Below are 16671 nucleotides of genomic sequence, written 5' to 3' on the forward strand. Positions count from 1 at the left end.
CCGCACGAACAACCAACCCCATGCCAATCTCGGTAAAAATCTGTGAAAATGGTTTCGTTGGCATCCCGAAAGCAGAGCGGATTGTAGCCGACGAATTGCGGTGTTTCTTTTCCCAGAGGGCACAGAAATACTTGCAACTCGAAACAGGGAGCGAAGCTGCTGAGATAACAAAACGAAGGAAACGGCAAAAACAAAACATGTGCCTGGCAATCCATACATCACTCTCGACTGTAACAATTGTGGGCTCAGCAACTACACTTTGCCCCTGAACGTGCAGTATTTTTCCACAATGGAGCATCCAAATACTCGCTGAGTGAGTGGACGCACAACCTTTATTTCAATGATATCAAGCTGTAGAAACGCTCATGGTTGCGTAAGTTACGCTCCTATACACTTGTGGCAGCTCTGGTAATATGGCGGTGCTCAAATGTGCGCTTTTGCTTCTTCTCATCAGAAATGATGTGAATGGTAGGTACAGCTTTTCGCCAACTCTCTCCTGGGTGTGCACAGTCTGTTCTGTAATATCATGATTGGTGTTTTTTTTCTGCTGAGAACAAATATGTTAGAAACTAAATATTGATGCAGTGTTGTAAAACTCGTTCATCTAGATCTAATTATTATTTCAGTTGTTGTTGCACCTCATGTATTAATTGATGATAACACGCAGATGACGGATCCCGTTCTTCAAAAGTGATCCTTTTTATAATATACGCCGGCACAGACGAAGGATTCCTTTTCTTCGACACTTTCTTTTGTGGCCATCAGCCGCTCTATTCCCACTGATTGCCATGACAGTCCCGCCAATGGCCACAGTAGCATAGGGAGAGTGTCGTTTGAACATATATTCAAGTACGATAGTAGAAATATATGGAATAGGATCGTTTTGTTACCTTGTCCATGATTCGCTAAACTGAGCAACCCGCCCCTACTTGTCTGTGGTCCTTTAAAAATAACCAAAAATTTACACTACTTGCGCACTTGACAGAGTTAGTTTAGTTTCACATTTCAAATTAGTAAAGCTGTGCGGTTGCGTGTTATGCCACCTTATTGCCACACGGACAGTAAAATGTAAGCAGCGACACCAAAGGACAGCCATATCACATTGATTTTGAGTTTTCAAGAAGAAGCTCGAACGCTAGTAGCTAGGTGGTCAGTATTTTGGCGAAACACAAACAGCACCGGTCAGCTTAAGCGGTTTAGAGCTAATATGAAGTTTATTGTTTGAAGAGCGTGCCGGATTCTTTAGTCAACAACGGCGGTGTGGACTGAAGAGGGAGCTGCGAAAAATAGGAGGCGCCATGCGGGCCAACTGCTGTTAGGGCGTAAGGTACTTTAGCTTTATGTTCTTGAGCAATACATTTTCAGTATTTATGTGCATGGCACTGATAATACTTTGTAAGTGATAGAATTCAGCGAGAGAATTGGGCCAAGCATATGTGGTCTGCATGGCTCACTAGTTCCCACCTGATGGATTGCCAGAGCAAACAGAGTTTGCTATTTCCACCCTTTCCTGTGGGTTTGCAATTCATTGACGCGCCCGGGCATATTACAAATATTCATTAGGTCTTGGGGTTAAGCAGATGTGGCGGGAAAAGCACTATGCAGCGCACATGGCAGTTTTCTGAAACGTTGTAAGGCAACGTTAACTTGGTAAACCTATTGTGTTGTGGCGTGCACAGCACATGGGTTATCATTTTTCCTCACAAGAGTGTCCTGGAGATATACTTGTATCATTAGTCTTTTATTTTCCCACCTCGCATGTGATGAAGATACTTTAGTGCAGACATAAATGTCAATAAGAACGAATTACAAGTTCATCAATCAATGGCTCACTATAGCAACAAGTACGTGTCAGCAAATTTAAGGGTTCTCTTTCTATTGTAGCAAAGCGACTAAGGTACTGCACGATAAATACTGTGTATTACATTTTCATTATATAGCGCCTGTAGAAAATATAAGCAGTTTCAAACAGAATGCAGTCCTTTCTGTGCAGATTTTTGTTATGTAGGTAAGTTTTGAAACTTGCACGAGAACAACAATATTTGTAATTTACGCTAAGGGAGTTCTCATTGATTGCAATGCTGACAATGCCTTTGTGGTTCAATTCAAGGAATATTCGCGAAAACGGTCGAAAGGCAAGCTAGTTAGGAGTGGGATCACCGGCGTTGGAGTGAGAAAACTATGAATCTTGATAGAAACATTGACTTGAATTTATGTATCTTCTTACGTGAAATTCGTAAAGAAGTTTGACGCATGACCCAATCTGCTTCTTCAAAAACGCGCTGATTCGGTCCATAAAAACATGAGTCTTGCTTGAGAATCTCACGGATGGAGCCAGTCTTTTGATAAGCGTCTCAAAAACGAATTATATGCGCGTTGTTTTAGCGTAGTGCGTTTTGCACTGCGTACATGAGTGGTTTCAGGGGAAATTTACACGGTAAATGGCATTTTATTTTGCGGCCAAGTTTACAGAAAGTACAGCTCAAACTATTTAATCTGTTCAGGGTCAGGGGTGTATTGTACAAGGCATAGGAGCGACCTACTTAGATTCTGTAATTAAGACATATGCCAGCTAGACTAATCCGTTTAGTGTTAGGAAATTCTTGCCAGTTTCGTATAGCTCTGTAAGTACTACTTTACGGGCGATGAAAGTCTGTTAACATGTAAACAGGTTGAATGTTGGAGTTACATCTCCCACTTACTATATTGGAAAATTATCTGTAAATAAAGATGAAATGCTTCAGCTTACAGACATTTTATCACAAAAGCTGTCGAAGTATGTTCTTTCTTCTGCAGCTGCAAGATGGAAATCTGAGTACTGTCTTCAACCTCCATCATATGGGACCTGCAAAGGGCGCATTGCATCTTGGTACTATGACCCGGGGATAGAAAATTGTAAGATGTTTTACTACTCAGGTTGTGGTGAAAACAAAAACCGATTTTCTTCAGAAGGCTGGTGCCAGTGGTATTGCTTACGTAAGTACATAAACTCTTGTAAATTCAAGAAATTGATAACATGCATCCACTTAATAAATGTTGCTGTATAATTTAGAATATTGCAAAACATTCGACTGCATGTTGCAGACGTTACCATTGTAGAATATGTGCAATATATATTACAACCTCTTGGATCTTTTCTCAGTGTCTTAACATACACAAGAGAAAGAGATTATTCAAGCATAAATTAGGCAGGATGACAAAGTTGAATTTTGTACAACTACAGAGGTTATAAGAACAAACATTCAGCATTTGTAGCAACGTGCGGCTGAGCAAGTTTCAGGAGGTTCATTTTGCTTGAACTATGCTTAACGACAATTTGTTTCTAATAGAACGTGCTTAACTTCATATGAGGCTCACAAAGCTGAGCTAAAATTCGTGTCAGCCACGGGATGATACACTCGACTGTAACGCTCGTATTCTGCATGGAACTGTGTGATGTCTTGCGGATTGCCAACCACTCACTTCTCCTTTCTTTTGCCTCTCTTTTCATTGTTTTTTTCTGCCATGTTCAAGCTGGTAGGCGTGGTGTCCAGTTTCACAGACAGTTGTTGGCGCGCTTGTTTTCTCTTTCGGATGATTGTATATGTTAGATATTTACTTTTAATAGCATAATAATAGGTTGAATAGTGATGCGGAGTTGAAGTATGTGGAATATAAGCAAATAAGAGGGTGGCCAGTGGCGAGTATTTGCACGGAGACGACTTTCCAAAGAAATATCGTCATAATGGGGGTGTATACAGACAGAATATAAAAAGAGAACACGAGGCGCACGAGACAATGGAATTCGTGTTTTTGTAACAACAGTATTGAGACTTGAACGTAGCGCTGAAATTTCATTATTATTCACACTATCGCAAAGCATTTTACTGATGCTGTCAATGAAAATTCATAATTTTGCAATGCACAATTTTAATAAATTCAAGAAAATGAAGCAGCCGCATCTATACGTAAGTTATAAGCATTTCCAATGGCAGGAAGTGCTCAACGACGTCATCAAGCACCTGGTTCGACAGGAGCAGATCAAGTAGGGGAGGCGAATCTCGCTGCTTACTAGCTTTCAGTGCGCGGTGACCTTCCCAATCGCTATCCGCCAGTATGACTAAGGTGCTGAGATCTGCTGTTTCTCAGGGCGGAGATGCCGATGCTATTTGCTTCCGCGGCAAATGTACTTCGGTTTAGTAAATTACTACAACGGTCACCTATTTATATTTCGCTGTTAGTTAAGGAACCCCTTGCGGTCCGAATGTAACCGGACATCTCCATTATCGCATCGATGAGAACTCACTGCGGAGTTTCGGCATGTAAAACGTCACAATTCAGTTTGTCGTACTCAATGTCATGCCACCGATTTTTCCTGAGAAATGCTATCTTCATTTCTAGGAAGAACAACTTTTTCCAATGAAACAGGTCGCGTTTTCCCCATGCTCACGCAAGAGTATGTTATCGCAAGAAGAATCACAAGCTGTTTTCCCACAAATATCACATTATTTTAACTCTATAAATATCACATTAGGTCTACATTCCTTATTAAGTCACTAACAAAACTGCGTTCGCATTGTTTTGGAATTCGTAGACTTAGCAGATCCTTTGCGCGAACCTGACGAAGTCACTGCATCCTACTATTAGAAGCGACATGCCGTTCCCGTGTGCAGCTGATTTCTCATAATATTCAAATTAGCACTAACTCATAGAATATAATTATTAACCCAGTAAATGGCTCTTCACGTATGTAAAAACATCCGAGCTTCAATATCAAATGCTACCATTTATTTTAGGATAGGAAGCTATGTAAATATATATGGTTATTTATTATTTGTATATATATAGCTTCCACTAATGCCACTGTATTGCGTAATCGTTATCTGCTTTGCTATTTTTAAGCAATCTTTAAAGTTTGTTTCATAATTGTCTTTGCAATTCCACAATTTTCTTGCTTCAATGGTGCTTTAGGATTGATCATGGCTGCCTTCACAGTGAATATATGTGCTCTGGACAGTCCAGCTACCAATAACATGATCAAAATTGAAGCACTTGCCACACTGCAGCAGTCAGGCCGCAAAAGGGCTTACCCGATGTCTTATATAGCCCACCATAACGTGAGAAGGTAGGGTGTCTCCCTCAAATAAGCAGTTTCTTGCTTATCAAGTGGCCTAACGCAACGTGAGTCATCAAACTTTGCTTTTTAAGCCACCTCATCCAACTCTTTGTTGCTCATGTCAGTGACTATGTGAGAGATAACTCTGGTCCTAGTTCAATCACCATGAACAAAAGAAATCGCTCGAACTTCCGGATACCCCAACATCCCCGTCGTTTTCAGCTCTTTACTGGTGACTTGCGTCCCAATGTCAATTGCTACTATGGTATTGAACTGGGTGTCATTTATTCATTGAGGGGCCACTCACTGAAGGTAACCATTAAGAATCCGCCTTGGTATGAAATTCAATATATGTGACGTGCCTAGATAGCAATTGCCTAAGTAAACGGTAGCGATATGAAGGGGAGTGGCTCTCTCGTCCTTACCGGTCCAGCGGTGTTTTCTCTGCAATCTTTAATCTTTCACGACACTGGAGTGACTGCCGAAGCTGATGGCTTCACTGTTGCAGAATAAACAGGTTTGAGACGCTCCCAAGAAGGCGCACCAATCCGGACACTGCAGCGTAGGCGCCGATGCGTGAAGCCCTGGGCTCAACGACACACGCGACCTGCCCTCCATGATCCCCTAAGACGGCGTCCGGCTCAAAAAACAAACCTATTATATGTAACAACGAAGGCTATCGAAGCAATGCTTGACGCGAGGTTTGCTGATTTCACTTTGTCTTCGTCCCGCATCTTACTTCAGACCATTCGTAAAACTCAAGGTTCTTATAGAATTTAACATTATCAATAATGAGATAGCATTAGCAGATTTCGACTTTTGCGCGGTTTCCACTTTTCTGCGGTATCATAAAACGATGGTTAGTTGCAAGGCATTATGGCAGAATAATACGAGTATAAATTTTGCTTTTTTTCAGCCAGAAACAAAATGCGGAAGAATGTTTGCAGCCGGAGGGAATATGGTGAAAAGTGCTATGGCCGAACGGAGCGATGGTACTTTGATTACAAGAACAACATATGCCGTCAGTTTAAGGACGGGTACTGTGGACTAGTGCCTAACCGGTTCGACACTTGTGAGCAATGCATCAGGAGATGCAGTGGTAAGTTCGCGAGTGCTCATACAGCAAACGTATTTCAGGAGCTCAATCATATATAGTAACGAGAATACCAATGTGCTCTGAAAAAAATTGCTTGAATCTAAATAGCTGGTACATGAACAGGGTGGTATAGTAACAGTTAATTGCTCTAGAAGATCCAAGCTAAGCCGAAATATCTTACCGCTGCGATCTCCCAATTTAGTACTGGATGGAAGTAAGGTCGGGGGAAGAAGTTGAACAATGTCGAACACAGATTTCCAAAGTGTGGCAATATCTAACGAAGCTTGACTGTTGCTTTTCATCTATGTCATCGCGTTTGTAGCAAAAAAAAAAAACGTTATTCATCTGCCACTCAATTATATGGGCTATCTGCTTTCGTCACCATGGCTTCATATATTCAGCCAAACTTGAACACAAGCCCTCATAAAGTTGCGCGCAACATTAAATAAGCGAAGCCGAGTTTTCACCATCCACGCGCAGTAATTGGACAGCGCGGCGACAAAAGGCGTCGCGAAACATGGATATAAAGGATCACGAGACCTAAAGAAATAATACGAGCTAGCATAAATATGTGACGTTAACTCCACATGCGCTTGCAATCAGCTACTTCAATAGCTGTGTCATCGTTAGTATTATCCACTAAACTAAACAAGTAACTGCGATGATAGCTAAACCTCACTGTATTTTAGTACAATTATTCTTCACGCTATGGGTGGCTGTTGACAAGTGTATGTCTGTTCTGCTTCTGCCTTAGATTCTGATCCCAATGTTTCCTGCACTGTGCCTGATGGCACAAAGAAAGGGTAATGGACGGTCACCCCTTGCCGCTCTTCGATAATACATCGAGAATGTCTTCGAAACGGACAATCGGTGCTTTCGTCCAGAACTTCTGAACACGCACCTGCGGGGTTACATGAAATTGATAAAAAGCATGGAATAAATGTGTGTGCTCGATTCGTTCATCTGCCGCGTTTTGGACTCTGCACTGGAACTTTTTATGCGTCTTGGTATGTTAAACAAAACTGGTTATATTGGCATGAGAAACTTTTATCCCTGAACGTGTAGCGGCAGCGCCATCAGTATGACCGGTGACCCGAGTTCGACCTGAGGTGGTCTCGGCTGACGAGCGAAAAAAGAGCTTAACTTGGCGCGCCACCACGAGCCAACAAAATAAAAAAGAAGGCATCAGCTATGAAAACCAAACGCACGAATGCTATTCAAATGACTCCAGTTTCTCGGTGTTGTGCAACAATACGAAGAACTTTAATTCAACCTAGAAGGCACCTCTTTTTGCGCTCCTATCGCTAGTCGAGACTGTTTCTTTAAAGCTTGCCACGTAAAAGAGACTCTTTTTCCTGTATAATCTTCCACGGTCTGGAATAACTTGTCTTGCGGTATGCTTATGTTTCTAAGTGTACTGAAGAGTTGTTATTGTTATTGCTCGGTAACACTTGTACACGTTCCCTTCTTTGACATACAAAGCAAGCTTATCCCGTCAAAATGGCAGAACTCTTGCGCAACACAAATTTCATGGCACAGTTTCTTGCAACATCTGTTTTCGGACTCAACCGTCACGGTATTGATGTGGTTTAGAGAGCAACCATTATACCTATATTTTGTTGTCTTCATGACAATGTCATGACTGTAGTTAATGGCATCTGTTCAAAGGATATGATGGCTTAGCTTGAATATAAATATCCTACAAGAAGCAGAAGTCAAGAGTGTGGAATGTTACAGAGTAATTTATAAAGCTCAAAACACATTGAGGACTTCGCAGGTCAAGACGTCACTGATTGCAGAGGTCACGTTTACTGGAGTTGGGCAAATGGCGATGCTTTTCATACAACCCTGAGTGGGCCTACCGTGACGCCTTAGTAGCCGTAGGGTTATAGGGTAGGCATCTTTATTTAGTCCGCCTGCTCGTCTTACTTAAGGGATTATAGGGGCAATGCTGGGGCGGGTTGTGTATGTCATGCATGGTAATGCGTCAGTGAAATTGTGGTACGATATCCCACGTTCTTTTCTTCCTTGTGTGCATACTCAATCTCTGTATATATACAGCCCCAGTCAGCCATATATACATTATTAGAACACACTTCTCAATGAAATTTATATATAACTGTAATGCTCTTTCATCGCTACCTCTGCTCGCATAGCACTGGTTAATATTTATCATTCACGCTTTGTGCTTAGCATCGAGGTATTCATTTTCATTTGGGTTCAGCTGCAAAGTCAACCACGTAATGCGCCTTTTACAGAGCTGATGAGCAGTGACATCCTTAATGAATTATATTTTGCCGAATGATTACAGTTTCGCTTCTGTCACTTCCCGCACACAAGTTGTCTGAACATGAAAAGAGTTAACAAGAACATGCAGAGCTGAAGTAACATACAGTAGTGGATAAACGTTCTCGCGATTTACAGTAGGAGCCACCAATGCGATGGGTGGCAGAAGCACCACATCTGTTGATCGTTCCAACAAGGAAGTCTGTTTCCTTATCAAACAATTAATTACGCATGTGTAGTCGATTTGTGCGAGCGTGGAAAACTGTGCCCTGGAGAAATAAACATCTACTGTTAGCTTACGCTGTGTCTTTCATCTAGTCCTACTTTTTGTGGTTGTTCCGCATGCGCCGTACAACCCGAGAAAACATAAGAGATGACAGAACACATTACACTAACGTAGTTTCCGGCCATGCCAGCGGTGCTGTGCCCGGCTGTCACATGGCTTACATTGGCGGGGCAGCAGCATGTAGCTGCCACCGGTAGCAGCCAGTCCTTAGTTGCACTCGGTCCTCACAGGCTCAGTAGCACCCGGTCCTCACGGATACGCGGAAAACAAAAACAAAAATGATAGTTTCTATAATTAGTAATCACCTAATAAACTCACAGCGATTGCTAAATATCAAAGCAGTGTGCACGGTAATTATCGCGAGGTTCACGCGCAGAAAACCGCACGTAATAAATAAAGAACGTAACAGTGTGAACCTGTTATGGTGCTCTCCCAAGACCACAATTGAAGCGCATGCCAGCGTCTGAGTCGCTGTGCCCCCTGATCACATTCTAGGACAAGAGTTTTATTAAGGGCATAGTTGCAATTCATCCAAGGATACAGCAAAATAAAACTTTTATTCTTATCATAAATACCAAGCATCATTCGGAAAACGGAGGAGGACAATAACATCACGCAAGAGTTTCCGGCATAGGGAATCCGTCAATCCGACTGTCACGACAAACTACCAGGCATTGTCTTTTTTTCTCCCTGCAACAAATGCTTGCAAAGTGGTTTCTTCCCACAGTGATATCTATTGGCATTGTGAGTGACTGAATTTTATTTTCATGTAATATTTGTCAACTATCCGCGAGAGCACAAAGAACGATTTTCCTGGAGCAGCTCTTATGTGGTAGTCAGATTACGAAGGACCGCAAGCATAGTTTTTCGGGAAGGATACGTTTCAACTGATGTCGTCGACTTATAAGGCTCCTAAGCTCGCTATGGCTACTCGCCTGTGTTATGTGTTCGCGCAGTACGTTCTCCTTTTGCATGCTCTCCAAAAATACCCTGCACAAAAAATTTTAAAGTTACCATTTCATCTAAATTTGAAAGGTGCTTATTGGCGAATTTCTCTAACAATGTCCTGCTTTGTTTCTAAGCTTCACGGCTGCTGTAATTTAAGCGCTATTGTTTCATTGCTCACGTGCACTGGTTGCATTAGAAAACGTACTTTCTCTCATGTGCCACCTTGCTGCAAGCTTTGTGTCTGAGCCAGTTTCATGTACGAACAGTTTAAATATAAAATCTATGAAAAATAAAGAATACAAGCGAATAGCAGTTCCCGTGAGTATAAATTGCATTTTACCAGTGCTGACATATGGGACAGAGACTTGGAGATTGACAAAGCAGCTTGAGAACAAGTTAAGGACCGCGTCGTAAAGTGCGAAGGAACGAAGATTGATAGGCATAACGGTAATTGGAGATCGCAGGGAGAGGCCTTCGTCATGCAGGGCACAAAAACATGATGATGATGATGATGATAAAATTACAGACTGTGAGTGCATTTGAAATCCAGTTTATTTTCATTTGATAGATTTTTATGCTCTATGAGAGACAGAACTTCACGTACAACATACTGGGCGACTCCTACGCGCTGTGGGAATCAATGTGATGCGGAACATTTTGCAGGCAGATTCTTGCATAACCTTGCTTGGAGTTCGCTAAAGCATTACTAGATTGACAGATGTGTATGTGCGAATCCAGCATTTGTATGCGTGATGCGAGTACACTGAAGTAGAATCAACGTCACAGCGCGTTTGTGTGACGACAGCACCGAGATTACGACGACGATGACGATAACGCCAATTGCACAATTTCTGCGAACGATCAAATTCAAGTGAACGAGTGCCATGGAGCTGTAAGACGGGCGAGAAACGCCGATAATGAATGCTCACTGACGGTTTTAGGTGGTATCACTTGGAGCACAAAAACAAGTGATTTTACAGTGATACTGTAGCACAGCGTAAAACCAGCGTCCGTTTATAGCCAGTCGTACAACTGGCGTGTTGCAACTGCTAGCAAGGTTATGATGGGTAATGCAGAAGTCGCGGTGCGTGGTCGCACTGACCTTAGTGTCCCGAGTTGGTTGCTGTGCATAATTATATGTTTCTTATCGTCTCTTTTTACTAGTTATAAGAGCATGTCATTATTTCTTATTATTGGCGGCGCCTCCAGCACACCAAAGAGCAAACGGGAACAACAAAGCTATTACGCGGACTCATCTGTGGGTTGCGGATTGGGCAGGCTTTCAAGTGCTAACGTGTATGTCAGATCGGCTGTCCACTGTAGCATGCCACCAATTTAGTATGGGAACATCTATTGGCACCGCTTCGGCCACGGCCTCACTAATTCAAGGAACGCCCTGCTTACGTCTTTGCTACCCCGCCCTGTCTGGGCCGTGAGGGCGCTGCCACAGTGGAATTGAATGCAGCTTTGGTGCACTCGGACGCCATGTGCACAATTGAAGTTCCTACCGTAGGCTAGAGCGAACAGCCGGGCAGCAATCGTTCCACCACAATGGAAATGATGGGAAGTACATCAATTTGTGTGATCTTTGTACTTGTGGATTTAAACGTTCTTGTGGTTTCGTTTATTACGCTTAACTGTTCATTACCGTAACTTTCAGCGCAATTTATACTTTCCAAATTGGAGAAGATGCTGCGAGTACGCATAATTGCTGCTGATTTCAAAGATTCATCTTGTTGAGGTGGCCGAATCGAGATGCACCTAGCCTCTCAAGGCAGTGGTTTGCCCACGATAACTTCATAAGGGCGTTAGATGCTGCTTGTCGATGCATGCGTCCATGGCGTAATCGGTTCCACACAGGGTGTCTGTGCTAGAGGTACTGTGTTTCAATCCCGCCGTTGGATAATTTTATTCGTGTTTATTTGATTATTTTTATGCAGTAGATTGTAAAAGATGATGAGCTTGCAAAGTGATGAAGCTACTCGCAGCCAGAAGGACGACGTTTAGGCAAATCTATGACTTCCCATGATTCCAATGCTGGTTCTCCACCGCAGCTCCAGTACACACTAGCGCCAGCGTTTCCTCTGGCAATTATTGTATTAGACTCCATGGTAGGCACCAGAAAAAAACAGGTCCTGCATGATTAATTGACGTTGCAACAACGGGAAGGGCCACGAAATCTCGACATGAGCTTTAAGAGAACGCATTGGCACTCGGACATAAACGCTCGTGGGAAACTTGCCTTTACATCGCTCCTGCGACCACTGCAACCAACTACCAGGTGTTATGCTTTAGAGATGTTGTGACCTCCTTGCACGTGCTAGATGGCTCGAGAGCAGGAAGCGCGCGAGAATCCGAGACCAGAGTCGGATTACAACTCTGGGATAACGATCAGCGACAATCACGGCATCTCGAAAGGGAGCATATAGCCATCGGTCCGAGGCTGGCAACTAAATCCACGAAGTTGGCAGAAGATTTTGCGATAATAATAAAGTCATGGCATGCATATATGCATGTCTTGACAATCAATGGGGATCATGTCATGGCTTGACATACAGACATGCCATGATCTCTAGTCATGTCATTCATGTCAATCAATTTATATTGCTCATGGCATGACATAGCCTCAGTGTCACGCATGCATCTCATGACGCACATATCCAGAATATACCCAATTAAGGTAAAGCATGTGTCGTTCAATCCATTCGTGTAACCTCATTTATGACATTCATATTAGGACATGTATGAGGTAGCTCTCTTGTCATTATCGGTAAACCCATTTCTTTACAAATTTTAAACCAGAATATTCATAACATGAATGAAATAACATGAGACCCATTAACATAACATCCCGTTAATGACATAAGATGTATGTTATTATATTGTCATGAATGACATGCATGACACGAGATAAAAACGTCGGGGTTGTTTCTTAAGCTGGATATGTATAAGGGCTTGAAAGTTGAGATATTTGCTCATTACATGCCAATAATGACATGCCAGTACTTACTCATGCATGTCTTGTAAGGAATGTCATGTCGTGACGCATAATTTTGCAACTTATGGCATTCATGTCATGACACGAATATCATTCACATGATGTCATTTATGTTCACATTCTTGTCCGCACACGCACAGTCATAGTATTCATACCAAAATAGATATAGGGTTTAAAAACTACCAAATCGTTATCCTGCTATTCATATCATTTATTCTATGACATGTGTGTCATGACACGCATGTGATACCTTTGAAGCTATTACAGGGCACGTAGAGGTATGTCTCCTGATTCATGTCATTACGCACATGACATGACACGTACGTAATTGAAGTCACGTCATACATGTAAACACATGCATGCCTGTAAATCATATTGTGATTTAATGAGTTAACTAAACGACCACAACCGAATCATGTCGATCATACCATTTATGTCATAACGTATGACAAATATATCATGTTTTTAACGTAATCTCATTTATGTTAACTATGCATGCATGTCATGACCCCAATGACTATTCTTATACCCAGATGGAGAAACGACCTCGATGGAATCATGACGGATTATCCTATTACATAGCGAAATAACGTAAATTAAACTATGCGTTTTTACGTGCTAGAACCATGATCCGATTATGTGCCATGGCGTAGTGGAGGACTCCGGAAATTTGAACCACTTGGGGTTTTCTTAACGTGCATCGAAGTCTCAGTACACGGGTGCTTTTGCCCACATTGAAATGTGGCCGCCGTGGCCGGGATTCGATCCCACGATCTCGTGCTTAGCAACCCAACACCATAGCCACTAAACAACTATGTAGGGTTATAAGCACAGACATAGCGCCTCAAGTTTGCAAAGAATACTTCGCATAAAATGCTGTCATTTTCAGTCCCCCTTTCCATCTGTGGCATGCGAACATCGAAGCGCGCAATACATTCCCCACTACAATAGGGATATAGCACATAGGCTAATTAAACGAAACAATGAACTTGATCCTGGTAGTAGTGTGTGCTAAAACCTTAGAAAGTTGATCTTTGCTTGACGTATTATTTCAGCCTCCTTCGACGCAAAGAGCCAAGTCTGTGAATGGAGCCGCCCTTTACTGGTTCCTGTGGTAGTTTTGTTGTCACGTGATATTACAATGATCAGAAAGAAACTGCAAAATTTACCTTTTGACTTGCTAGAGTAGAAATTTGTGTTTTTACACAACAGATTGTGTGCACAAACAAGACCGTATGACACAATAAACGACGCGAGCAAAAAGAAGCAAAGAAAGTGGTACGTTAACTGTGGGACCGGTGTTGTTAACACAAGCTCGTTGCCCTGTGCAAATAGTTATATCGGACAAACCGGCTGGTGCATTATTGACAGGCTGAGGGAGCCCTCCAGTAAAGTTAACAAGCCTTTGCTGGATGGCTTAACCGCAAAGTAGAGATGTGTTCAACACTTTGAAGATGCAGTTATATTCGGGAGAGTTAAGCGCGAATTAACTCGTCTGATCTTGAAAAGCGTTCGCACTCAAGAGTTTGGCGATGCTTGCGTTAGCGAATTGTCCCTGTCATCTCGGAGGAGGAGTTTGAATTCCTGCGCATGTGGTAAAGATGATACTTTTTGCCTAGTCTGCAAGTGTATTATACCATCATGTGCACGGTTACCTTGTTAGTAGACATGTGCTTGTGAAAGGAAAGCAAGAACAAAAGGTGAGGGTATTAAAGTGGCGTCCATCGCAGAAATTAATTGTTGTTGGAACTTACCGCGTGTGTGCGTCTGTTTCTCATCTACGTTCTTGTGCTATTCGCGCTAAAGGAAAAAATTCAGAAGCAAAAAACTTATCAGAAATAAGCTGCCAACAGGTGTGCCTACTTTAGTAGACAAGATTTATTCATAGTACTAGGTGTCTTCATAATAATTTGTGTAGTCAGTAATAAATCATCATATTAGAAAAGCTTAGTAATCATACTTCGGTTATCATGGTCAAGGGACAAATTGTGGGAAGCGGTTGAGAACATAACACGACCTTGTGCATACATTTCGACACTAATATTTTTTTATGTTTGTATGCTTGATTTATTGTAATGGATGATATAAAAGCTTCATATTCGGAATATAAAGGTTTATGTCGTTTTTAGAATAATAGGGCAACACCATTTAATTATGTTCCTCACGCTCTAATTCTTACGCATCTATGCGCTTACTTGAGTAAATAACAACTGCCCAGAACGATTGGTTCTGACTATTGATTAGTTTTCTCGTGCTTTACTTTGTCGATACTTTGGTCTCATTAGTTAGCGTGAAAATGTGACCTGAAAATCGGCAAAATCCATTGTCAACCGGCGTTCTTTGAGATTGCAGAACACCACTGTATTCTTTGATAACTGCTTTGCGCGCACTTCATTATTGCTCGATAGTGCATGTTCTTGAGTCACCGTGGTGCCCAGTCCACCGCAACGTAATTATTCTATTCCGTTGTAAACGGTTACCACAAGAAACGCCAGCCTGCTGTCAAGGAAACGCGCCCCATGAAGGGAGGAAGGTGCTCATAAAATCACTTCCCTCCTTTAGCGTCATGATCACGCAGTTCACATCACTGGACAGGGCATATCCAATTCCATGGCATATTTGGGATCATATGGCCAGTTATCAGTTGGAGGCGGTCTGGCTGTTAAAAGACGTGCTCTCTAACTGTTCAAAAAATGTCCGTGAATAAAATTTCCTCTGTTTCAAGCTTTATTATATCTTGATTGGATTGCGTAGGCAATGTTAAGGTATAACTGAACATGTAGATAAGTATACGTTTTCCAAATACAGAGTTCACTGGTCATTAAAAGATGCGCTCTCTGACTGCCCAAATTTGCTCATGGATACTATTTCCTCTGTTTTATGCTGTATTATATCCTTATTGGATCGCGTAGGCAATGTTAAGGTATAACTCAACGTGTCAATAAATATACATTTTCCAAATACAAAGCTCAAACTGACAAGATAAACATGTGCAGCATCTTCTTTTCTTCTTCTTGCCACTAATACCATGGTGGCGTTTCTGAAGTGAGCTTAAACTGCTCACTTGTCCTCTTAATATTATTACATAGTACGGATCAAATGGCCATTTGCTTGTGGAATGGGCGAAGATGAATCCGTATGTATTCTGTATCCTTCGTTTGAAAGCGACAACATGCTGAACTTTCTTTTTTTTACGATTACTTTTACCCACATCTACACCTTAAAGAAACACTTTGTCTCATACAAACCAAAGAAAAACATTCTTATGTCGCGGTAAGCACATGCCTATATGAGTGGCAACAGTATTACAGGAAGGATGTTTGACGCATCAGCCTTTCTCAGATTTGGACACAAGTTGCACAAATAATGTGCCGCGCATGACACGTCAAAAAAGCTGCGTAACAATGTACTGTGATGACCCTATGCACGCGTAAATATTGCCTGGGAATATTCTGCATCTTCTTCGTTCTTTATTGTGGTTCAGATCGCCACCTTAAGTTTTTTATGCACTAAGCTGCTGTGTGACATTGTTTGGGAGGCACAAGGAACTTTTTTATAGGGTGCTTACATAGGATCCTTTACTAGTCACTGACTTTAAGTGCACCCTCAAGAAGTGTCAAGGCGCGTCTTCGTTTACAATCTGTACCGAGTATATTTTATTTTCAAGCGGCAGATAGAATTACCCTTAAGAATTTCCCACCACTTCTAATAGTGATATGATTTTTCTGGGAGGATGTCTGCGTGAAACTTCTTATTATGGTTCTCGTGCAATGTCTGTGAGAACATTCTAATTGTTTTGCTCAATTCCCGAAATATTCGTACAATTACAACGTCTCAGGTGTGTTCGCTGTTCCGATGTTTTCAGCAGAAAACACTCCAAAGTGATACTCTGGTGCTAAGCCAATACTTGCACCTCGTTTCGAGAGTACGCAGGATTGGCATTTTCATCCTCGTGGAAGGAT

General features: G+C 42.0%; 1 protein-coding gene across 1 annotated transcript; it reads left to right on the forward strand.

Annotated features, from left to right (window-relative positions):
* The first annotated feature begins 273 nt into the window (after positions 1-273).
* LOC142587150 (amblin-like) lies at positions 274-7164 on the forward strand. The gene is made up of 4 exons (XM_075698037.1): positions 274-468; positions 2797-2976; positions 6012-6194; positions 6946-7164. Exons 1-4 carry the CDS (start codon positions 414-416, stop codon positions 6996-6998), a joined length of 471 nt encoding a protein of 156 aa, XP_075554152.1. The 5' UTR covers positions 274-413; the 3' UTR covers positions 6999-7164.
* Positions 7165-16671: the final 9507 nt, after the last annotated feature.

Source organism: Dermacentor variabilis, chromosome 7, assembly GCF_050947875.1.
Source record: "Dermacentor variabilis isolate Ectoservices chromosome 7, ASM5094787v1, whole genome shotgun sequence".
Classification (NCBI taxonomy): Eukaryota; Metazoa; Arthropoda; class Arachnida; order Ixodida; family Ixodidae; genus Dermacentor; species Dermacentor variabilis.